At 46.4% G+C, this 25,350-nt stretch overlaps 1 protein-coding gene across 2 annotated transcripts in view; it reads right to left on the bottom strand.

The window, feature by feature from the left end:
* plpp3 (phospholipid phosphatase 3) overlaps window positions 1-25,350 on the bottom strand; it is a 42,647-nt gene that overhangs the window by 7,694 nt on the left and 9,603 nt on the right. Inside the window, exons 2-6 of one of the 2 annotated variants that reach the window (XM_055922924.1) lie at window positions 9,876-10,030; window positions 7,216-7,308; window positions 6,910-7,097; window positions 6,673-6,730; window positions 1,321-1,497 (exon numbers count right to left, since the gene is read on the bottom strand). In XM_055922924.1, the coding sequence (XP_055778899.1) occupies window positions 1,321-1,497; window positions 6,673-6,730; window positions 6,910-7,097; window positions 7,216-7,308; window positions 9,876-10,030 (671 nt within the window). Of the gene's footprint in view, window positions 1-1,320; window positions 1,498-6,672; window positions 6,731-6,909; window positions 7,098-7,215; window positions 7,309-9,293; window positions 9,452-9,875; window positions 10,031-25,350 lie in introns of both variants that reach the window. The other variant, XM_055922923.1, reaches the window with a different exon arrangement.

Here is a 25,350-nt window from a genome sequence, read left to right as displayed (position 1 = left end):
AACCTCTCCCACAACCTCTCCTACCTAGTGGAGTTTTGGGCAGGGAAGGGAAGGTTCTCTAAGTTCAGCCTGGTAGAAACTTTCTAGAAAAGAAAAGGGGGTGCTGTCAGTACCCCTGCCCAGCCCTGGCAATATGTGTGTGTGTGTAAAGGTTGCCAGAGTGGTGTGTGTGGCAGTGCCAGAGATATGTCAGTAGCTGAGTCTAGGCGCCACCATGGCCTCGCTCACTTTATGAATCTAACCATTTCCATTCCTGAACTGAATGAGGGCAAGGCAGGAGTGTGTGTGTGTCATGCTGAGGTGATAAAACCAGAGCAGCCAAATAAAAAACAAACAAATAATTAACAACCTCATTTTTGTTTCAAAGTCCAATCTCCCCGATCTCTCTCTCTCTCTCTCTCTCTCTTAATTTTACTTGGCAACATACGGCTTAGTAAAGCTATGATGGTTACAGATTGTAGGGATTCTCTCTCTCACACACACACACACACACACACACACACACACACACACACACACACACACACACACACACACACACACACACACACACACACTCCTGGGGAGCTGGCTCCAGGCAATGTGCTATTCATTAAAGGGAATCAGATTCTCTTCACTTCGGAGCCTGGTTTTTTTTCACAGAGGGGTAGAGAGAGAGAGGGAGGTAGAGGGAGGTAGAGAGGGAGGTAGATGGAGAGGTAGAGAGGGAGAGAGGGGGGGTAGAGGGAGGTAGCGAGAGAGAGAGAGAGAGGTAGAGAGGGAGGTAGATGGAGAGGTAGAGAGAGAGAGAGGGAGAGAGGGGGGGTAGAGGGAGGTAGCGAGAGAGAGGGAGTGGGAGAGAAAGATAGAAAGAGAGAGAGCGAGGAAAGGGGAAAGGCGGAGTTGAGAGAGAGAAAACATAGGGGAGAAGGTCTGGAGAATGTCTTGTAGTAGTTTAATGCCTCAATACATTCTCTCTCTCTCTCTCAGCCCTCATATCTCTGATTACCTGATCTGGCCTGGCTCACAGCACACTAACCTTGACCTCTGACCTCTAACCCTAACCCTTACAGTCACAATACAATAGATTACTAACAGTGACTCATCATGCAGTAGGCCAGAATTTATTAGTTCTGGTCCTGGGGACCCAAAGGGGTGTTCATTTTTGTTTTGTTCTCTAGAACTACACACCTGATTTAAATAATCAACTCATCAAGCTTTTTGAACCGGGACTGAGTGGAATCAGGTGTGCAGTGCTAGGGCAAAAACAAAAATGTGCATCCCTTTGGGTCCCCAGGACCAGGATTAAACGTGTGTGTGTTTGTGTGTGTCTGTACTCACTATGCAGTAGGCCACCAGGGCGCCCTGTACAAAGCCGGCCAGTACGTCTGTGGGGTGGTGCTTGTGGTCGGAGACACGTGATAGGCCGGTGTAGAATGCCATCATCAGCAGAGTGAACTGGACGAGGGGGCGGAGCAACCGGGCACCTCTCCACGTGAACCTGGACTGGAGATAGAACTGATGGAGGGATGGAGAGAGGGAGAAAGAAAGAAAGAAAGGGAGAGAGAGAGAGTGAAAGGGATTATTATTTGAATGGATGACCACAGAAAGACATTGAGCAGTATGTGTTTGATATTACACAGACAGATTTATAGTGTTACACAGACAGATTTATAGTGTTACACAGACAGATTTATACATCAGATATGAAGTACATGTGTAGATATGTATTTCATCAGGAGAAATTCGTTGGTAAAGGGGAAAGAAAGGGAGAGAGAGAGAGAGAGAGTGAAAGGGATTATTATTTGAATGGATGACCACAGAAAGACATTGAGCAGTATGTGTGAAATATATTGTCTTATATTACTGAGATGAGTGTCTTTAAGAAGTACGATGACAGATGACAGGGACTGTGTTCTCTCTTCTCTTCTCCTCACCCTTGGACTTCCTGTGTTTCATCTTCTACCCTCAGAATTAGACCTGTGCATCCTGCTTCCTATAGCCAGATGCAGAGTGAGTGTCTTTCTACTTCATATACTGAGAGCCTGGGTGGGGCATCCGCCGCCAAGGTCTCCCTCACCCCCTCTCTCACCCAACCACACTCACCAAGTCCTAATAAGCAGACCTACAATAACAACAGCCCTGCCTAACTCCCGCTCCTCCCCCATAATGCCATGGATTCCCAGAGGAAGGTATGGAGGATGCTGCTGGCTCTTCCTGGAAGACAAGCTCATCATTATTGTTGTCTTCGAGGAAGGAGAGGAAGGCACCCTCCCATTCCTCTCTCCCTCTCTCCTCTCAGGGATGTTTAGAGTTATAGCTTCCGCAGGCAGTGGCGGACTTACCATTAGGCAGAAGAGGCAATTGCCTCACATCTGACATCATCAGAGGCTTCGTGAACTGGTTTAATAAAAAATAGAAAAATTGTAATAAAAACTGAATATAATAATAATTTATCAGCACGAGGCCCCGCCCCATACAGCCGAATAATAATTCATCATAAAATCCATGATTTCTTTCCATACATATCAATATTAATATAATCCACGTTTTTCTAACAGCCACCTGTTTAAATGCATGAATGTAATGCTGTGTAATAACATGAATGAATGATTGATTGAGACATATTGAAGCAAGTTTAGATAAAACAGGACAGCTCGATGGTGGATAGATTATACTGTACGAGGCTACTATAGCCGATACAAGAGTCAAGAGCAAAATAATACAATTGATTACATTATTGCATGCTAAATGTTTCTGATCAGTGATGAGCAAACTAATGAATGAGCTACCACCTCCACTTACTTGACCAGCCAGAAATCAATTAACAATTGATTATCAGACAAGTCACTAAGTCCGCCCCTGTCCGCAGGTCCAGAGGGAAAAGGTGAAGGGAAGGAGGGAAAAGGTGGAGACCAGGCAAAAGGAAGAGGGTATCACAGGATTGTCTGTCCTTCACAGCCATGATGTTTACTAGGCCTACTGTAGCGGTGTCAAGGGCAGTCCTGGTCCTAGAGAGATAGAGGCTGGAGTTCCAGTCCTGGTCCTAGAGAGATACAGGCTGGAGTTCCAGTCCTGGTCCTAGAGAGATACAGGCTGGAGTTCCAATCCTGGTCCTAGAGAGATACAGGCTGGAGTTCCAATCCTGGTCCTAGAGAGATACAGGCTGGAGTTCCAGTCCTGGTCCTAGAGAGATACAGGCTGGAGTTCCAGTCCTGGTCCTAGAGAGATACAGGCTGGAGTTCCAGTCCTGGTCCTAGAGAGATACAGGCTGGAGTTCCAGTCCTGGTCCTAGAGAGATACAGGCTGGAGTTCCAGTCCTGATCCTAGAGAGATACAGGCTGGAGTTCCAGTCCTGGTACTAGAGAGATACAGGCTGGAGTTCCAGTCCTGGTACTAGAGAGATACAGGCTGGAGTTCCAGTCCTGATCCTAGAGAGATACAGGCTGGAGTTCCAGTCCTGGTCCTAGAGAGATAGAGGCTGGAGTTCCAGTTCTGGTCCTAGAGAGATAGAGGCTGGAGTTCCAGTCCTGGTCCTTGAGAGATACAGGCTGGAGTTCCAGTCCTGATCCTAGAGAGATACAGGCTGGAGTTCCAGTCCTGGTACTAGAGAGATACAGGCTGGAGTTCCAGTCCTGGTCCTTGAGAGATACAGGCTGGAGTTCCAGTCCTGGTCCTTGAGAGATACAGGCTGGAGTTCCAGTCCTGGTCCTTGAGAGATACAGGCTGGAGTTCCAGTCCTGGTCCTAGAGAGATAGAGGCTGGAGTTCCAGTCCTGGTCCTTGAGAGATACAGGCTGGAGTTCCAGTCCTGGTCCTAGAGAGATAGAGGCTGGAGTTCCAGTCCTGATCCTAGAGAGATACAGGCTGGAGTTCCAGTCCTGATCCTAGAGAGATACAGGCTGGAGTTCCAGTCCTGATCCTAGAGAGATAGAGGCTGGAGTTCCAGTCCTGGTCCTTGAGAGATACAGGCTGGAGTTCCAGTCCTGATCCTAGAGAGATACAGGCTGGAGTTCCAGTCCTGGTACTAGAGAGATACAGGCTGGAGTTCCAGTCCTGGTCCTTGAGAGATACAGGCTGGAGTTCCAGTCCTGATCCTAGAGAGATACAGGCTGGAGTTCCAGTCCTGGTCCTTGAGAGATACAGGCTGGAGTTCCAGTCCTGGTCCTAGAGAGATAGAGGCTGGAGTTCCAGTCCTGGTCCTTGAGAGATACAGGCTGGAGTTCCAGTCCTGGTCCTAGAGAGATAGAGGCTGGAGTTCCAGTCCTGGTCCTAGAGAGATACAGGCTGGAGTTCCAGTCCTGGTCCTAGAGAGATAGAGGCTGGAGTTCCAGTCCTGGTCCTAGAGAGATAGAGGCGGGAGTTCCAGTCCTGGTCCTAGAGAGATACAGGCTGGAGTTCCAGTCCTGTTCCTAGAGAGATAGAGGCTGGAGTTCCAGTCCTGATCCTGGAGAGATAGATGCTGGATTTCCAGTCCTGGTCCTAGAGAGATAGAGGCTGGAGTTCCAGTCCTGGTCCTAGAGAGATACAGGCTGGAGTTCCAGTCCTGGTCCTAGAGAGATAGAGGCTGGAGTTCCAGTCCTGGTCCTAGAGAGATAGAGGCTGGAGTTCCAGTCCTGGTAAAAGAGAGATAGAGGCTGGAGTTCCAGTCCTGGTCCTAGAGAGATACAGGCTGGAGTTCCAGTCCTGGTACTAGAGAGATAGAGGCTGGAGTTCCAGTCCTGGTCCTAGAGAGATAGAGGCTGGAGTTCCAGTCCTGGTCCTAGAGAGATAGAGGCTGGAGTTCCAGTCCTGGTCCTAGAGAGATACAGGCTGGAGTTCCAGTCCTGGTCCTAGAGAGATAGAGGCTGGAGTTCCAGTCCTGGTCCTAGAGAGATACAGGCTGGAGTTCCAGTCCTGGTCCTGAAGAAATACAGGCTGGAGTTCCAGTCCTGATCCTAGAGAGATACAGGCTGGAGTTCCAGTCCTGGTCCTAGAGAGATAGAGGCTGGAGTTCCAGTCCTGGTCCTAGAGAGATACAGGCTGGAGTTCCAGTCCTGATCCTAGAGAGATAGAGGCTTCTGTGTGAGTATGAGAGACATTTTCCCACCACAGACTGAGGAATGTCTTAGATAATTTGTTTTGTGTTTGTGTCCTAAGAAAAACGGCAATAAAAAAAACAATAATAGTCTTCTCATAAGTTTAGTGGTTTCTTAGAAAATTCTACTCAAGAAGAGAGATGCGTTCTCTCTGACTCACATAATCACTCCGGGACAGATATAAAACACACAACTGAGAAAGAGATAGAGAGAGAAAGAGATGTCCTGCCGTCATTCCGCACCAGCACAGAATGCCTGTAATATTGTTTACTAGCCATCTATTTGAAAAACAGGATCCTTGGAGTGTGTGCTGATGTGTGTGTCGCTGTGTGTGTGTAGTGTACAATCTGACTTGTTGGTCAGTTTCTATTTCCTAGGAGAGTTGGCTATTCTCTCCTCGCTCTTTTCCTTCTTCCCTCTCTTCTTGCTCTTCTGTGACTTCACCACACTCCACCTCCCAGAAGACTTGTTTGTGGTTTAAATATCAAGCCTGCGCTCTGAAAGCACCACCTCTCTCCTTCTCTCCCTCTTTTACACTCCCTCTCTCCATTCTAACCGAGAGGCTGCCAGAGAGAGGCGGGGATATATCCAGAGCTCGCCACAAAATACCACACAATACCCCAGGAGGCATGGGCCAACCAACCATGCACACCCAACAGCCTGTACAATCCAGCTCAGCCAAGCTAAACACAACATAGCCCAGCCCAAAACACTGACTGAGTCACACTAGGTCAGTAGTGAGCATAGTTGTGGAAATATCTGCATTCGTAGTAGAGGAGAAGAGGGAACGAGAGATGGAGGGGATAAAGAAGGGATGGAGAGACAAAGAGATAAGGGAGAGTGGGGGGCGTGGTTGTAATACTAATTAGTGTGTTGGAAGGATGGAGGCCCCCCGGGGCACAGAAACTGACCTATAAACCACAACAGGTGGAGAGAGGAAGTGTGTTCAGCTGTTAAGAGGAAAAGAAGTGGAGAGCATCCATCCATCCGTCTATCTATCCATCCATCCATCCATTTAGCCATCCATCTATCTATCTATCTATCTATCTATCTATCTATCTATCTATCTATCTATATATCTATCTATCTATCTATCTATCTATCTATCTATCTATTCATCCATCCATCCATCCATCTATCCATCCATCCATCTATCCATCCATCTAGCCATCCATCTATCTATCCATCCATCTATCTATCCATCTATCTATCTATCCATCTATCCATCTATCCATCTATCCATCTATCCATCTATCCATCTATCCATCTATCTATCCATCTAGCCATCCATCCATCCATCCATCCATCCATCCATCCATCCATCCATCCATCCATCCATCCATCCATCCATCTACCCATCCATCCATCCATCCATCTATCATCCATCTACCCATCCATCCATCCATCTATGAAGAGGAAAAGAGAAGAAGACTTCAGCTCATTAAACCTACTTCCCATAATGCTCTCTGTCATCTGCACTCCATTGTTTCTGTGTACCACAGTGTGTGTGTGTGTGTGTGTGTGTGTGTGTGTGTGTGTGTGTGTGTGTGTGTGTGTGTGTGTGTGTGTGTGTGTGTGTGTGTGTGTGTGTGTGTGTGTGTGTGTGTGTTACTCACAGTCAGGTAGAGCATAGTAAACATAGAGAAGGAGGCATGTCCTGAGAAGAAGGATTTCCTGAAAAACAAACAAACATGCACCACCATGAGGGCAGACACCAACAGAGCACAGTATCACATAGTAGAGGGGGCTAGGACTCTCTCTCTCTGTGTGTGTGTGTGTGTGTGTGTGTGTGTGTGTGTGTGTGTGTGTGTGTGTGTGTGTGTGTGTGTGTGTGTGTGTGTGTGTGTACTGACCTGGCCTCCTGTACTTTGCTCTTATGGCCCGTACAGGTGTAGGAGGTGATGTATCCAAGGGAACAGTTGATGGCTGACCAGTCAGGATTACACACGTCCAGGAAATGGGGTCTCATCCTGCCCACTGACACCTTGGCAATGTCTGTGAACGACTGGCTGATGGCACAGCCAAATATAAACACTCCAACCTGGAGGATGCAAACAACCATTAGTACCATGGAACTAATGGTTGGAACATGGAAACATTTTGTTATTGTATGTGTTTATGGTCCGTCTCTACCCTCCCACACCTCTACTAGTACTTACCTGTTTGTAGAGAGATGAGACATAAGGGTTCCCAATGAAAGACTTAGATCCCTCCCTGCGATGGTGAATCCTGTAACACTCTCCTATAACAATCTATATAGAGGAGGAGGAGAGAGGATGAGAGAGGAGGGAAGAGTAGGAAAGGAGAGGAGAGGATTTGCAATGAAAAGGTGGAAAGAATTGAACCTTACAAACAAACTGTTGATGAGGCTCCGATGAGTGATACTGTCAACTCTCATGCTGTTAGGTCAAACACGCATGCATGGACACAGTGACAATCTATCATTAATCATTCTCATGTTGAGTAAGTGAAGACATGGATATAACAGGGAGGATGGAGAGACAGAGACAGTGAGGATGATGAATAGATAATAGACAGATGGAGAGATGAGCATGGCCTGACGTTCCCTCAGGCACCACTGGTATGATAACTAATGACGAGGCTTTAATGACCGAGGAGCTGATGGAGGGGAGGAGGAGGGGATGAGATGGACAGATGACACCTCTAACAGAGACAGATAGAGATAACACAGCTTATATCTATGGGTCTGGCCTTAGCTCTGTGGGTTAACACCGTCTCATACAATCCTGCAGTGATGTTGTAACACTAGAGCTGAACTGTTCTAGCAGGGCTGGGCTGTGGTGGGGTACAGCCTAGCCCCCCCGCCCCCCAAGAGACACAGGGGTACGCCATCGCATTTGCGGACCCCATGGATCTCTGAATGTCCACACAGCCCTCTGTGCAACAACCACCCACCCTCTCCTCTCACTATATCTCTCCTTTCCTCTGAGACAGCTAGAGATCTACTGTACCTCAACATTCTCCCCATATACTAATATGAATCCATCTCTCTCTCTCTCTCTCTCTCTCTCTCTCTCTCTCTCTCTCTCTCTCTCTCTCTCTCTCTCTCTCTCTCTCTCTCTCTCTCTCTCTCTCTATCTCTCTCTCTCTCTGTATCTCTCCCTCCCTCTCTCCATCACTCTCCACGCTACCTATCTCATCCCACTGTGCAGACAGAATCTGTCAGAGATGGCAGCGGGAGATGGAGGGAGAGAAGAGGGGAGAGGAGGGTGGAGAGGAGGGGGTTTCCCTGGGGAAAACACAGCCAAGAGGCCATGCTAGGAAAGTGTGTGTGTGTGTGTGTGTGTGTGTGTGTGTGTGTGTGTGTGTGTGTGTGTGTGTGTGTGTGTGTGTGTGTGTGTGTGTGTGTGTGTGTGTGTGTGTGTGTGTGTGTGTGTGTGTGTGTGTGTGTGTGTGTGTGTGTGTGTGTGTGTGAGAGAGTGTCTGCATGCGTGTGTCCGAGTAGGATTGGTGTCAGAATCACAGGAGACACCACTAATGATATACAGATGTGTGGAATCCACCAGCTTACCCACATCATGAGCTGTGAGAACACACACACACACGCACGCACACACACACACACACCATACACACACACACACACACACACACACACACACACACACACACACACACACACACACACACACACACACACTACTGGTTTGAATAAGCTGAAGCGCTGAGCTGGTAGCTAGATTGTACCACCATGAGGGCAGACGCCAACAGAGCACAGTCTAGGGTCTCATATAGTAGAGGGGGCTAGGACTCAGAGCAGGGTGTGTGTGTGTGTGTATGGTGTGTGTGTGTGTGTGTGTGTGTGTGTGTGTGTGTGTGTGTGTGTGTGTGTGTGTGTGTGTGTGTGTGTGTGTGTGTGTGTGTGTGTGTGTGTGTGTGTGTGGTGAGCGAGGGCACTGGGGGCAACAAGAGGCATGGGAATGTCGTGTATCACATCAACAGCTCAAACCAGGAGTGTATGTGTGTGGTTCAAACGCACAAGCACACACACACACACACACACACACACACACACACACACACACACACACACACACAGACAGACAGACAGACAGACAGACAGACAGACAGACAGACAGACAGACAGACAGACAGACAGACAGAGAGACAGAGAGACAGAGAGACAGAGACAGACAGAGACAGACAGAGACATGGCGGGATGAGTATGTGAGTATGAAGTGAGGGAAAGGAGTGATAGTAAGAGAGGTGGACTTACAGAGAGGATGGCAATAAGAATGCCAGCAGCACAGAGCACAGCATCGCTGATAGTGTCTCCATTTTTATATGGGTACCGGATGGACTCGTCAGAACAGTAAAAACCTCTCTGGTACGGCCGTATGGTGCTAGACTCTATTATCAGGAAGGGCAGGCCAGCTGCACAGAGAGAGAGAGGTGGAAGAGATAGAGAGGGGGGGGGGGGGGGGAGACAGACGAGAGAGAGAGAGAGAAAGAGGAAGATAGGGAGAGGGGGAGAGAGACATAAGGTTAGTGACATGGACACAAACGGAAGGTCGAGGAAGGGGGCGGGTTGCACCAGGGGAACATGGGATAGCAAAGGAGGAGAGAGAAACAGAGGTTGGTCCAACATGGTCGTCTGAGTCTAGAAGAGTGACGGTTGTTGGAGTGATTTAATCACCACCCAGTTAACTCCAAACTTAACCCACTGTTTAAATCTTTAATCTAATATGGTCACTCTGTCTGACCCAGTTGACCATGCAGACCTCTAGACCTCCAGGCATACCCCCTCTCTCCTCCCAGCCTTCCCCAGGCAGAGTGCTCTGTGGTAGGGCAGACTTACGGCCACAATGGGCACAATGAGCCCCACAGCAGTGAGGACGGATGAGGGGATGGTGGAGTTCTTGTAGGAGTAACGCAGACTGACGTCGCTGCAGTAGAATCCACGCTGGTATGGACGCACTGAGGACCGGTGGAGAACCAGGCTTGGCAGCATGACTGCACACACACACACACACACACACACAGGTCAACACACACCTGGGACAACTCTCAGACTACACACACCTGAGCACGCAACACACACAGTCAACTTACCTGTGACCTGTGGAGAGAAACCTACTCTGGTACACTGTGTATGCTGATTAGTGGTTAGCAGGACATTCATTAAACCCTTTGTTTATATTGTCAACAACCTCCTGTTGACTTTGTACTGTACTGCGTCAGTCTACTCTGTCAGTTATATGTGTCGACTTTCCTTCCTTCTCCCTCCCTCTTTCTTTCTCTCCCTCCACTCTTTGTCTCTATAGTCAGCTGAATGGCACAGGGCAGTACACAGAGAGTTCACCTGCAAAAACACACAGCAACTGTGGCTGGAGACTGGGGAGAGAGAGAATGGGGAGAGAGAGAGACTGAGGAGAGAGAGACTGAGCGCGGGGGTCTCTCAGCCTGACGACTCACACTAAAATTCTCTGTCATTCGCTACACACTTTAGTCTGAGACCGCCATCATTGAAGTTGTTTGTGGTGACGAGTGGCGTTGTACAAAACAAAGTCATCAGCGATCAAAGACAATGATTCATTTTCAAACTACTGCTTTACCCACGTGTGTTCTGGCTCTGGCCCAACCCATCGGTTTCTGGACCAATCAGACGGCCCCAAACGTGTTCGCAATCGGTGAAGGGTCGGGGAGGTACTCAGATAGCAGGTTGATGGTTATTGTCATGAATCTTGCCCTGAAGGCAGAACCGAGCGATTTCTGCTAGATGGGCCAGCTGCAAAGAAAAAGTTGTCTAAGTAGTAAAAATTAATTGAAACAAAAATGTGCTTTTTGGTCCTAATTTAAGGTTATTGTTATGTATTACGGTTAGCAGTGTAGTTAGGGTTAGGTTTAGTGGTTCGGTTTATGGTTAGGGTTAGGTTTAGTGACCACTATACAGAGCTGCCTCCAGGGCAAGATTCATGACAATAGATGCCAACCTACACTCAGGTCCAGACTCATTGCAGAGAAGAAACTAACATCCATGGGCGTGGCATAGCGTTTGGTCGAAGCAAGAAGTCTGGGTAGCCAGGCAAGGTCTCTGTCACCCATGTAGATAGTTATCTGAACGCTCTGTTGAGCCTACTTTCAATACACACACCCTGTAAGACTTCCAGAGATCCATATGGTAAACAGCCAAACCCATTCTGAGGACTCTCTCCCTCTTTCTCTCTCTTTCTCTCTCCCTTCATACTCGCTGGGTCCTCGGCGGGAGGGGGGATTCACATGCTAATGAGGAGGAGTGAAAGGAGGTCATGGGCTTAACAAACGTGGGAAACACACACACACACACACACACACACACACACACACACACACACACACACACACACACACACACACACACACACACACACATACTGTGCTGACCTCCACTAACCTACCTAAACCACTCAAAGAGCTGGGAAGCTCAAGAGGGTGACACACAAAAAAAACAGATGAGGAGAGAGAGAGAGAGAGAGAGAAAGAGAAAGAGAGAGAGAGACAGAGGGGGGGGGCAACAGTTGGATAAAGAGGAGAGAGAGAGAGAGGCTGATGTCGGACACTCCTCTCTGCCTTGAATGCCGGTTTATAAAAGGCTCTCTGTCCGTGCTGTATCCACTCCCTCACTCTCTCCCTTCGCCCTCTCTCTGCCCAGTAGATGCCCAACAAGATATCAACGTTTTATCAATTTAACTTCAGATTCTGACGTTGTCTCTAATTGGGGATCATATTTAAGTAGCCTTTTTCCCACCTGTGTTTATGGGATATTGTTTTAAGTTAGTGCACGTAGCACCTCTGTAGTCACGGTTCGTTGTTAGTTTATTGTTTATTTGTTTTTTGTCTTTGCTAAGTTTCACTTTATCATTACATTTGGTGGAACTCAACATCCGCTGCGCCTTGGTCCGATATTTATTGCAACGATCGTGACAATTGCGTTGTCCCTTTTTTGACACAGTCAAATCGGTCAATCGGCCTTCTCTGTTAGCGCTACAATATACTGGAATGCAATACCCGTGGACTTGACAAGCTGCACTGATTATTGTATTTTTACATTTAAATTGGCTCAAATCTATCCAAACCTTTACACATCAAATCAAATGTTATTTGTCACATGCGCCGAATACAACCTTACAGTGAAATGCTTACTTACAAGCCATTTACCAACAATGCAGTTTTAAGAAAAATACCTAAAAGAAATAAGAAATAAAAGTTAAAATAATTAAAGAACAGCAGTATAATAACAGTAACGAGGCTATATACAGGGGGTACCGGTACAGAGTACGGGGGCACTGGTTAGTCGAGGTAATTGAGGTAATATATACATGTGGGTAGAGTTATTAAAGTGACTTGCGCATAGATAACAACAGAGAGTAGCAGCAGCATAAAGGGGGGCTGGAGTCTTTGAACATTTTTAGGGCCTTCCTCTGACACGCCTAGTATAAAGGTCCTGGATGGCAGGAAGCTTGGCCCCACTGACGTACTGGGCTGTACGCACTACCCTCTGTAGTGCCTTGCGATCGGAGGCCGAGCAGTTGCCATACCAGGCAGTGATGCAACCAGTCAGGATGCTCTCGATGGTGCAACTGTAGAACCTTTTGAGGTCTGAGGACCATTGCCAAATCTTTTCAGTCTCCTGAGGGGAATAGGTTTTGTCGTGCTCTCTTCACACATGAGTTACTGTATCTGTGGTTCCTCATATGTAAGACAACAGCTGATGATAGTGTTGTTGTTGTTGTTTAGAATTATATATTATTGTATGTAATGTATTTGTATTTTGTATTGTTTTAGTGAGTATTTGTATAATGGCTGTTTAAAAGCCCTTACCTGCCCAGGGACTACGGGTGCAAATGATCTTTTGGCTAACCCCGGCACGTTTACATGGATGTTGCATTATTGGTGTTAATGTGCATTGTTCCCCATAAATAAAATAAATAAATAGTGGCCGGTTCTGAAGACATTTCCTGACGTTCTCAGGACATGGACAGACATCCAGTTTCGAAGTCAATCTTGAGCGATCTGGTTGAGATGCCAGTCCTGTATTATCCTGCCCACCATGCCATCTCTATGAGAGCAGCCTGGTATGTAGGCATTCTCTTCATACCATCCCCCCCAAAGTGAGTGAGAGAGAGGGCGAGGGAGAGGCGAAAAGAAAGAAAGAAAGAAAGAGGTGGGCAGGGCTGCTGGCGAGAGCCCAGCTGGACTTGAGTGAATTAAATAAAGATCTTTCATGGGGTCACATCCAGAGATATGGGAGAAGGAGGGAGAGAGAGACAGAGGAGAGAATGGAGGGAGGAGGGAAGAGGGACGTGGGTGGTTTTACGAGCAGAGTCGTGGTTGTGCTCAGTGGAAAGTTTCTATTAGTCTTATCGGATTCTGGTACGCACTTCTCTCCTCTAGACTGAGAGAGAAACCGCAGAACATGCGTGAGAGAGAGAGAGAGAAAGAGAGAGAGAGAGAGAGAGAGAGAGCACAGTAAGAGAACGGGAGAGGGAGAGGGGAAGAATGCTGTTTACACACAATATATTTCCAATATCCAACTTTTAATCTACTGACAACAATATGAGCAATTACCAACCACAGGCCTGTGCGTGTGTGTGTGTGTGTGTGTGTGTGTGTGTGTGTGTGTGTGTGTGTGTGTGTGTGTGTGTGTGTGTGTGCGCGCGCGTGCGTGTGCACGTGCGTGTGCGTGTGTACATGCATGCGTGTGTGTGTGAGTGAGCGTGTATGAGAGAGATTACAGCTGGCGCCTGTTTGATTGGCTTTGTGGTTAATTTTGCCACTGCCAATTAGAGGACCGATTCCTCTCTGAAACTCTAGTGGCACTATACAGGGCTTTAGACACAGGCAGGATTAGAACTACACCCCGAAGACTAGGGGGGGAGGGTGGGAGGGGGTGAATGATGGGAGGTGTAGAGGAGAGGAAGAAGCATTGTGATCTGCTCTAAACAGAGGATTTCCTCTTGTGTCTTGCTGTCTCAGTCATACCAGCCCTGACTGCGGAGACAGGGGGCCAGGGGTCAAGGATAGAGGGGAAGGGGAAGAGACTAAAGGGTTTGACCCTGTTCGCCCTGCTAGTCTATTAAAGCTACAATCCTCCTCCTCTTCTCCTCCTCCTCCTCCTCCTTTTCTGTCTCTCCTCTGCATGAAGATGGATCAGCTCAGCATTAGTGTGCATGCAACTCTGTGTACGTGCGTGTGTGTGCGCACGTACATTAGTGATGCGCGGGTTGACTCATAACCCGCAGTCCCAGCGGTTATATCCACGGGGCGGGTTTAGGGTCATTAAATATTGTGTGGATGAAGGGCGAGTTTAGAGTCATTAAATATTGTGTGGATGAAGGGCGAGTTTAGGGTCATTAAATATTGTGTGGATGAAGGGCGAGTTTAGGGTCATTAAATATTGTGTGGATGAAGGGCGAGTTTAGGGTCATTAAATATTGTGTGGATGAAGGGCGAGTTTAGGGTCATTAAATATTGTGTGGATGAAGGGCGAGTTTAGGGTCATTAAATATTGTGTGGATGAAGGGCAGGTTGAATAAAGAGTTGAATAAACAATGCCTTAAAAAATCCATAAATGTATCATTCTTGTGCAATTTATATCTGTAGGCTACTTTGAGGTTTGTCTTTCATTATGTTAGGCTATCTGGCATTAGCGCGTAAGGCCAAACTTCAGGGCCTAACTGTACGCACACCAAATAGCCTACACGCCAATAGCCAAATGCTTTTGGGAAAAGTTCACATCAATCCACAGAGGCAAAGAGGACAATGTCGGAGTTTAAATGGAGAAATGGAGAGTTGAAAATAAAGAGATGGGAGAAAAGTTTGGGAAAGATCTGACGAAGTGGTAAAAAAGGATGATAGCAGTGATGATTGTGAGGCGATATACACATTTAACAGTCACAAGATGGGGACTGCAAATAGGGAAGTTCAAGATGTCTGCTGTTCAGATGGGTTAAATGGAAACTGACATCTGGACAGACCTACTGTTTTACTCAGGAACATCTTGAAAGAATGTGAATGCTCAGTTAGATACCGCCTGTTGAGGTGCTATCTTTATCAGCATCATAAACGCTGATAGTATTTCAACCACATAAAATATGCATCGAAAGCCCACTGAAATCTCATCAGAAAAATAATGGGTCGTCTTCCCAGCTTTCTACTTCCTTACAACCGGTCAAACTGATTTTGCACAGAATATTTTTTTTCAATCTTTTTGTTGTTGCTTTCGCCGGTCCCTAAGCTTCTTTGCTCTGCGAAAGTGAAAAGAGGCTAATTAGCCAGTTGCACAACTGAATGCATTTAACAGAAATGTGTCTTCCGCATTTAACCCAACCCCTCTGAATCAGAGGTGAAGTTAATCAAAAACAACACTACAAAAAGCTCATCCAGCTGACAGAGAAAACTTTACCGATGTCAAGTAGATTGAAGCGTTCATTCTACTGATTCATTTACTTTGTCTTCCAGGGCTACATATAATGAAAGAAGAGAAGCTGCATGTATCTAATTCTAGACAAGTTGACTATTAGAAATGAGAAAATATGAGCAGAAACATACTGTCTCTAAATCAGGCCACAACAACAACAACAACAACAACAATGACAACAACATCATCTGAAGCCCCTGTCAAAGACTCATTCCGCCGTCTCTGACTGTAGCCTACAGCGCATTTTCTATATTAGTGGTTTAGGGTCAGGTGCGGGCCTCAGATCGTCACTTTATCACAAATAGTCTGGCGGTTGGGGACGGGTTGTTAGCAATTGCAGGTGGGTGCGGGTGAACAAACAGCACCACAGCATCCCTGGCGTGCGTGTGTACTCGTGACAAGGCTCTTTGAGAGAAAGCTGGACAGACTGGGGAGAAAAAGGGAGGGAAAGGACAGGGAGAGAGATAGAGGGAGAGGTCGAAAAGGAGGGGGTGAAAGCGTTCAGGAGGCTACCTGACAACTTTCTGAGGAAGTGAACATTCTATCTGCTCCTTACTGATGACATAATAAAGGTCTGCTAATCCAATCGTTAGCTAAGCTCCAGTTCCGGATTAGAACAAAGGGTTAAAACTCCCTAGCAACCCGATTCACACAGGTACCACAGCTCTAGTGTGTCTGGTCCATTAACTGCGTTATCAGGACCTATCTGAGCCCAGGGCAGTTGGGGGCCTGGTCGCTGGTCTGCTCTGATAAGCTGTTTGTACGTGTGTGCATGTATCTGTGTGTGAGAGTGCGTGTGTGCGTGCGTGTGTGTGTGTGTGGCAGGAGGAGGAGCTGTGTGAAGAATGGGTGGCTGGGCACCAGTTCCGCTAGCCCGGCGGCATTGTTCTGACCGGTCAATGCCAGTGTGTGTGTGTGTGTGTGTGTGTGTGTGTGTGTGTGTGTGTGTGTGTGTGTGTGTGTGTGTGTGTGTGTGTGTGTGTGTGTGTGTGTGTGTGAGAGAGAGAGAGAGACTGGACCTCTGAGAACGGCTAGGAGGCTGGTGGAGGATAATTAGTGGGGGTTCCCATGCCCATACACACTGTCCTATTATTTACAACATGTTTGTTTAGCAGCTTGGCTGTTACCAGCATTGATGCATTAATAGCATTCAGTCAAGTGACAGAGAGAAAGACAGATACTCCACTGTCCAGTCATTTAGAGAGAATGTTGTGTTAAATATGGCCCTGCACTTGGTGACTGGTGTGTGTGTGTGTGTGTGTGTGTGTGTGTGTGTGTGTGTGTGTGTGTGTGTGTGTGTGTGTGTGTGTGTGTGTGTGTGTGTGTGTGTGTGTGTGTGTGTGTGTGTGTGTGTGTGTGTGCTACATGGGCATTAAGGTACGGTATGTGTGGACCCTATTCCACTTTGCAAGGTTAGAGGTCAGGATACGGAGTCAGGGGTTAAGGGTTAGGAGAGAACCCTCACATGAGATCAGTGCAAGCCTGAAATACTGTACTACCAATGACTTGAACAGCTTTAGCATAGCAGCTACAATCTCTCCTCTCCTCTCTTCTCCTCTCCTTCCTTCTCCTAACCTCTCCTCTCCCTCTCCTCTACTCTCTCTGCTCTCATTTTCAATTCTACTTTTCAATTCTACTCCATAGCTGATGTGTGTTTGAGAGAGTTTTGTCTGTGCAAGCTGCTGATGTCACTCACACATACACAAACACACACACAGAGAGAGACAAGCTGCTGCATCAGCAGAGCACTGTACAGTGTGAATGGCCTCTTTTCTCCTGCAGTGAAAGGGCAGCCAGCTAGGCAGGGTTAGGGCTAGGCAGGGTTAGGGCTAGGCAGGTTTAGGGCTAGCCAGGGTTAGGGCTAGGCAGGGTTAGGGCTAGGCAGGGTTAGGGCTAGGCAGGGTTAGGGCTAGCCAGGGTTAGGGCTAGCCAGGGTTAGGGCTAGCCAGGGTTAGGGCTAGGCAGGGTTAGGGCTAGGCAGGTTTAGGGCTAGGCAGGGCAGGGGGTGCGGGGTGCTTGCTCTGAGAGATTTTATTCACACCAATAAACCACCGGCCTTTTACACACAGGCACCTGATAGGACAGCCTCCGGGCCAGGGGTCTTTACAGACAGGCACCTGCAAAAGACAGCCTCTGAGGTCCTTGCTCCAGCTTCCCTTACCCCTGACCTCTAAGCCTTAATGCTATAATCCTACATCAATTTTTGCTACATCAATTTTTGGACTTATAAATTAATGACACATACCCATTGATTCTTGAAGAATATAACTTAGAAATGTCTCATTAGCATAGATCAACTGTCTTACCAGATAAGAACCCAAGATATAAGCTTGTTTTACCACAATGTTTGTAAACAATGTAAATGTTAACAAACACTGCATAGCCTCAAAACATGGTTAAAACTATACATTTGATATCATGGATATCAGGCCAGTCCTTAAATTTCTGTCATTGATTTTGTTTGGTGCAGTATATCTCAAGAGACAAAATGTGCATGAAAACGATTCGTCTGTCCTTGAATGACAACACACACTTAATTGAAGAATCCCTAAAGTTGACCAATCGTAGACTTTTAGTAATGACTTCGGCTTGCCTCGAGAAATGTTTTGTGTGTGCATGAACAGCCGAAAAACATCCTTGCCAAAGACAAAAACGAACCGAAACGTCACAAAATGTCGTCATAATATATGCACGAACTGTTCCGAACTGTTTTGGATGGGAAGCATGCAGACGCCTTTAGTCTTCTCTTCATAAGGGGGGAAAAAATGTTTTTTTCTCCATAGGAGGGGGAACCCAACATGGCACTTTTGAGGCAGAGCTGCTGTGCTCAGAGATCAAATGATTTGATCTTCCACCCGCTCCTGTGCCAGACCCCATGGAGACTGGGCAGTTCAGCACACTGCTTCCATCATGTTATATCTGCTTTAGGAGGGAAACCCGAGACCCCATAGGACCCCAGCAGCACACAGATCCCAGGGCTTTATAGTATAGAGAATAAAGAACAGTATATAGAATAGAGCCGTCTGTCAGGCCAGCTGGGCGTTCCTCTACTGGTGCTATAATGGTATTATTACCCTGTAGGACAAAGACCTAGTCTGGAAAGTAGGGCTGGAGGCCCTTTGAAAGCTGATGACTCCCCCCACCCCCACTCCATTCCTCTATTTCTCTACTCGTTCCCCTCTCCTCATACCCTCCTCCTTCCTCTACCCATCCTTACCGCCAGGCCCCGATATCAGAGGCTCAGAGCAGCAGACCGCCAGCTGTCACTAAGGGAAGAGTGTACTGTCTCTGTCTGGGCTAGAGATCAGGGCCTGCTACCCCTGTCAATTCCATTAAATTCAAGGGGCTTTATTGGCATGGGAAACATATGTTAACATTGCCAAAGCAAGTGAGGTAGATAATATACAAAAGTGAAATTAACAATAAAAATGATCAATAAACATTACACTCACAGAAGTTCCAAAAGAATAAAGACATTACAAATGTCATATTATGTATATATACAGTGTTGTAACGAAGGTTCTCTCTCTCTCTCTCTCTCTCTCTCTCTCTCTCTCTCTCTTTGTGTGTGTGCGTGTGCGTGTGCGTGCGTGTGTGTGTGTGTGTGTGTGCACGTGCGTGCGTGTGTGTGTGTGGACATGTTTAACTGTACTTGTGGGGACATTTTGTTAGTCCCCACAAGGTCAAATGCTATTTCTAGGGGGTTTAGTATTAAGGTTAGAATTAGTGTTAGGGTTAGAATTTGGTTTAGGAGTTAAGGTTAGGTTTAGCGTTAGGTTTAGGGTTAAGGTTAGGTTTTGAGGTTAAGGTTAGGGTTAAGGTTAGAGTTAGGTTTAGGGGTCAGGGAAAATAGGATTTTGAATGGGACTGAATGTTGTGTCCCCACAAGATTAGTTGTACAATTTTATTTTTTTATTTTCTATTTCAGCTTAATTTAACCAGGTAGGCCAGTTGAGAACAAGTTCTCATTTAAAACTGTGACCTGGCCAAGATAAAGCAAAGCAGTGTGACAAAAACAACAACACAGAGTTACACATGGGATAAACAAACATACAGTCAATAACACAATAGAAAATCGGTATATGTGTAAATTAAGTAAGGAGGTAAGGCAATAAATAGGCCATAGTGGCGAAGTAATTACAATTTAGCAATTAACACTGGAGTGATAGATGTGCAGATGAGGATGTGCAAGTAGAAATACTGGTGTGCAAAAGAGCAGAAAAAAACTAAAACAAATATGGGGATGGGGTAGGTAGTTGGTTGGATGGATGGGCTATTTACAGATGGGCTATGTACAGCTGCAGCGACCGGAAAGCTGCTCTGACAGCCGATGCTTGAAGTTAGTGAGGGAGATATAAGATTAATAAATTTAATTGAATTGATATAAGACAAGACTGTGTGTGTGTGTGTGTGTGTGTGTGTGTGTGTGTGTGTGTGTGTGTGTGTGTGTGTGTGTGTGTGTGTGTGTGTGTGTGTGTGTGTGTGTGTGCGTGTGCGTGTGCGTGTGCTTGCGTGCTCAAAGAAGTAAGTGTGAGATTCTGTTTCTATCAAGACAATGGGTGTTAAATCCCGGCCATAGTGTGAACGGCCTCAGTATTGTTCTCCAGTTAAGCAGTGACCCTCTCCTCTCCAGCCCTCTGTATGTAAACAGGATAGAGAGAGTGTCAGAGAGAAGGATAAGAACTAACAGCCTTATAACAGCCTCTTAACCGCCTCTTGCTGGATAAGACTACATCCAAACAATAGAATCACGAAGTCTGATATACAGCTCCAGAAAGCCTCTGTAACATTTGTCTCCTGTCAACTAAATAACCAGCCAATGACACGGCGGGAGGGCGGGAGTAGCTGAGAGATACACAAGAAGTGAGGAACTAACTCTCTCTCCCCCTCTATCTCCCCTCTCTCCATCTCTCCCCCTCCATCCCTCTCTCTCTCTACCCCGAGGACTATTAGTGCTCGTTAGCGGCACAAAGAGCCCAGACGCATCAAAAGAACCATTGTTCCCCAAAACAGTGAATATCTCCCCACCCCCAGAGAGAGAGAGAGTCAGTATTGAGGCCAGAGGGGCCAGTGTGACAGTGAAGAGAAGAGATGGAGAGATGAGGCCCTGTCAAGGATGGTAGGGACAAAGCGAAGAGAGAGGGAGAGACTGGAGAGAGAGACAGAAGGGGCTGTCAGATGTTTATGTGTGATGCCCACACACAGAATTCCACAGAACACACACTCGAAATGTCAACTTGAAAGCCACACTTAGAACATACAGCTAAACACCCTGGAATTATAATCAAGAGTTCAAGACCACTCTAAAACTGTTTGTGGAGGAAAGACACATGCAAGATCAGACACCCACACACACAGACAGAGGAGTAAGATCAGAGGAGCAGAGGACAGTTCAAGTGAATCGTCATCATTATTCCTATCACACACACTGGCTACAGAAAGCACAAAGGGCACCGCATATGGCAAGCACAAATACGCTGCCCGCACAGCCAGTCCAGTCTGTTACACTAACATATCTAATGACAGCCCTGAGGCCTCAGAAACCCCACAAGTGTATCATTATCATCTAGCCATACAACCAGTAGCCTCAAACACCAGCTGTGACTGTGTGTGTGTGTGTGTGTGTGTGTGTATGTGTGTGTGTGTGTGTGTGTGTGTGTTTGCCATATGCCGTCCTCTTGTGTATGCTGTCACGTAACCAGTACAACCAGCAGCCGGAGACCAGGTGGCTGTTTAAGAGAAACACATCAGCCTGGGCATGATGTCACTTAGATTATAAACACGCACTCACACTCTTGGAAGTCTGGGTGCCCTATATGAAGGTTGGCGTAGACAACATGCAAGGAGCTAAGTCTAGTTATGTAAGGCTGTAATACTGGAGCTAAAGCCTCAGGAGCTAACTCACCTTCTACACAACAGAACACAGGCTCTGAATAGAGAAGGAATCCATACCATAACAACCGCATAGGCCCAACCCTAGCCCCATAGCAACTCAACCATAAGACCACCATATCACAATACCAAACAAGAAATGTCCTGTATACTATAAACATCATGTCCACATGCGTGACCCTCTACAGCAGGGTTATTCAACTCTTACCCTACGAGGTCCAGAGCCTCCTGGTTGTCTGTTCTACCTGGTTGCACACACATAAAAGTCTAAATCAGTCCCTGATTATAGGGGGGAAATGAAGAAAGAAAACGCTGTGAAACTGTCTTCAACGTCTAGAGTTGAGTTTGAAGGCTCTATAGGTTAGTGTGGCCCTGTATCAATGCACAGAACTGTAAATAATGGTGTGTGTGTGTGTGTGTGCGCGCGTGTGTGTGCGTGTGCGTGCGTGTGTGCGTGTGCGTGCGTGCGTGCGTGCGTGCGTGCGTGTGTGTGTGTGTGTGTGTGTGTGTGTGTGTTTACAATAAATGTCAGGCATAACACTGCAGGCCTCCCGTCCTCTCTCAGACTAAAACCTCTGTAACAGAATACAGCCATGGAAGAGCAAGAAAAGAAAAGAGTGGGGGTATACATAGCATATCACATAGATTACAGAGATTATATACCATCTCTAGTCAACACAATAATGGTTTATGTTCTCTCTTGAAGGAAAGAGGTCTGTAAACATAGCGGTAGTCCGTATGAGTTTAAACACAGCTCCTCTTCCCATATCAGCCTGATGACTCCCACTCGAACTGCTGTCTGTCTGTAGTGCGTGGGCCAAGTCACTGTGTGTCCTCTAAAACAGGGCTCTCCGACCTTGTTCCTGGACAGCTAGGGTTGGAGAGCCCTGGTCTAAAGTAGACCCGTAAAAAGATGTAATACCGTACTTCCCGATCTGACCCGATCTGGGTCTCCGACCCGATCTGTAAACACAACTGTGTTTGGTCTACTGGAGAATAAACAGCACCACTCACAACAATTAACCCAAAATCTGTTTGGTGTGTGTGTGTTAGTGTGTGTTTACAGTTGTGCCGTGAGCCACCTATGGTTAGATTAGTCACCCATCCAACAGGCGCCTTGCTAACACTAGGCCTACCAGCCTGCAAGTAAACTACTCACATTCCTCCCTCTACAGGGTCCCACTACCACCATCACTCCACTGATTGAGCGAGGGAGAGGGAGAGGGGGCTGGCAAAGTGGGGTTAGAGCGAGGTAGAGGGGTGGAGGAGAGGGGAGGAGGAGAAGGGAGGAGGAGGGAGTAGGATAAGGAGTAGGAGGCTGGAAAGCGGACGGTATTACGTTTCACAGCAAAGTGAGACACACCTACATCCGACTCACACTACCTTTCCTGTTTCCCACCCTTTCCTGAGTGCCCCTACACACACACACACACACACACACACACACACACACACACACACACACACACACACACACACACACACACACACACACACACACACACACACACACACACACACACTGATGTCATACTGGGGAGATAGAGTATAGGGTTAAAGTTATGTATGTGATTGAATGGGTTAAAGTTAGGTAAAACTGCTGTAATGTAATGCTGTAAGTCATGATGGGAGGTAGAGACAAGGGTTATTGCTAACAGCCGCTATAGGACGTTAACGTTAGTATCGGCAAATTGCCCTGGACTCTAATGCTATTCAGAGACTGACGTCAGGTCAGACTGCACACACAATCACACATTACCTCAAATCTCAAATTCAGCTAATTCAGTGACATTAGGAAATGTTAATAATAAGGAATCTGTCACGCCTGCTCCCGCTCTTCCCCCCTGGCGCTCGAGGGCGCCAGGCTGCCCTGCATTACGCACTCCTGCCACCATCATTTACACACACCTGCCTTCCCTCGTCACGCGCATCAACGATATTGGACTCAACTGGACTCACCCAATCACCTGTTTATTACCTCCCCTATATTTGTCAGTTCCCCAGCTCTGTTCCCCGCTGCTGCATTGATTGTTGTTTGTTATTGTGTATCTGTGTTCTGACGCTGTTTCTGTCTTGCTCTTTGTCTGTTCATAATTAAATGTCAGCTCCCCATACCTGCTTCTCGTCTCTGGCGTCGGTCCTTACAGAATAAGATTGGTCGCTATAGAGACATTTGCTTAGAATTTACTTTCACTGTTTGTTGCTTTCTGAGCAGCCAACTGGATTAAAAGTCAGAGTGGAGAGGAGAGAGAGGGAGGGACTGGAATTAATATTCTGAGAAAGATGCCAACCTTGAATAGTTCCCCAGCTCTAGTCTGAACATGAACACACAGGCACACAAATACACACACAGACACACACACACAGACACACAGTGCTCCAGAACTGCAGCATCTCTCCACCAAGAACACGTCTTCTAACAAACATCTGCAACATCTGCAATCTCCCAAACAGCCCTGGGTTGCTGTGTGCGTGCGTGTGGCGTGTGTGTATTTTCAATGTTCCTGCATGCTCTTTCCAACTATGCGAATCAGCAGATGCTGTAATGTGTCCAACAGCCAGTATGGGATTAAGGACTAGAGCTCAACTGTTTACTGTCTGTCGGTCTCAATCCCTCTCTGGGCTGCTATTCTCTCTGACAGTATAGAAGCTGATTTATATATTATCTCTGAATTATACAAGAGGAACAGGAGGGTCTATAAACTGTCTGCCTAGACTGTGTTCACCAGAACCCTGCATGTGTTGGGGGAGTGGCAGGTAGTACCCTGTCTTATCCCTGAGGTTCTCCTGCCACTTAAAAATCACCATCGGACGCCCTCTCACACACACAGACACACACACCCACTTGCAGCACACACTCGGGTAAGGACAAAGCCCATTCACAATCGTACATTCTTCAAGTCCTCCACACTCGCATTCCTCCCCCTTTCATTCCCCCTGATAGCCCCCCTCTATCTCCTCTTCTCTTTCTCTAGATTCATCCCTCCCTCCCTCACCCCCACGCCACTAAACCAGGCCAGTGAATAAAAACAGACAGCTTGTCCAAGTTTAGCATCACAAAGAAAGAGAGTGAGAGTGTGTGTGTGCGCGTGTATGTGCATGTATGTGTGTGTGCATACCAGCCTGTGTTTCTAAAGTGGAAGAAGTTGGTTTGTGGAGGAAATGTACTCCACATGGATTCAAAGACTCAAAGAGTTTATATAAAACAGTGAATCTGTTTCTGAGTTTATATAAAACAGTGAATCTGTTTCTGAGTTTATATAAAACAGTGAATCTGTTTCTGAGTTTATATAAAACAGTGTATCTGTTTCTGAGTTTATATAAAACAGTGAATCTGTTTCTGAGTTTATATAAAACAGTGTATCTGTTTCTGAGTTTATATAAAACAGTGTATCTGTTTCTGAGTTTATATAAAACAGTGTATCTGTTTCTGAGTTTATATAAAACAGTGAATCTGTTTCTGAGTTTATATAAAACAGTGTATCTGTTTCTGAGTTTATATAAAACAGTGTATCTGTTTCTGAGTTTATATAAAACAGTGAATCTGTTTCTGAGTTTATATAAAACAGTGTATCTGTTTCTGAGTTTATATAAAACAGTGAATCTGTTTCTGAGTTTATATAAAACAGTGTATCTGTTTCTGAGTTTATATAAAACAGTGTATCTGTTTCTGAGTTTATATAAAACAGTGTATCTGTTTCTGAGTTTATATAAAACAGTGTATCTGTTTCTGAGTTTATATAAAACAGTGAATCTGTTTCTGAGTTTATATAAAACAGTGTATCTGTTTCTGAGTTTATATGCTAGAGATGAAATAGTTGAAACAGTGTGTGTGTGTCTAGGGTTTTTCAATACCAATGTATACCAAATGTAATACCAATACCAATAGCAATACCAAATGTAACTCACTGGTTGTAAATCAACTGTTTCTAGACTGAATTCAGATATGTTTATGAAGCAAATGCTACACTAAGTGTACAAA

Source organism: Salvelinus fontinalis, chromosome 5 (assembly GCF_029448725.1).
Source record: "Salvelinus fontinalis isolate EN_2023a chromosome 5, ASM2944872v1, whole genome shotgun sequence".
Lineage (NCBI taxonomy): Eukaryota > Metazoa > Chordata > Actinopteri > Salmoniformes > Salmonidae > Salvelinus > Salvelinus fontinalis.
The sequence above is the reverse complement of the archived record's forward strand: the minus strand, read 5'-3'. Positions and strand labels throughout refer to the sequence as shown.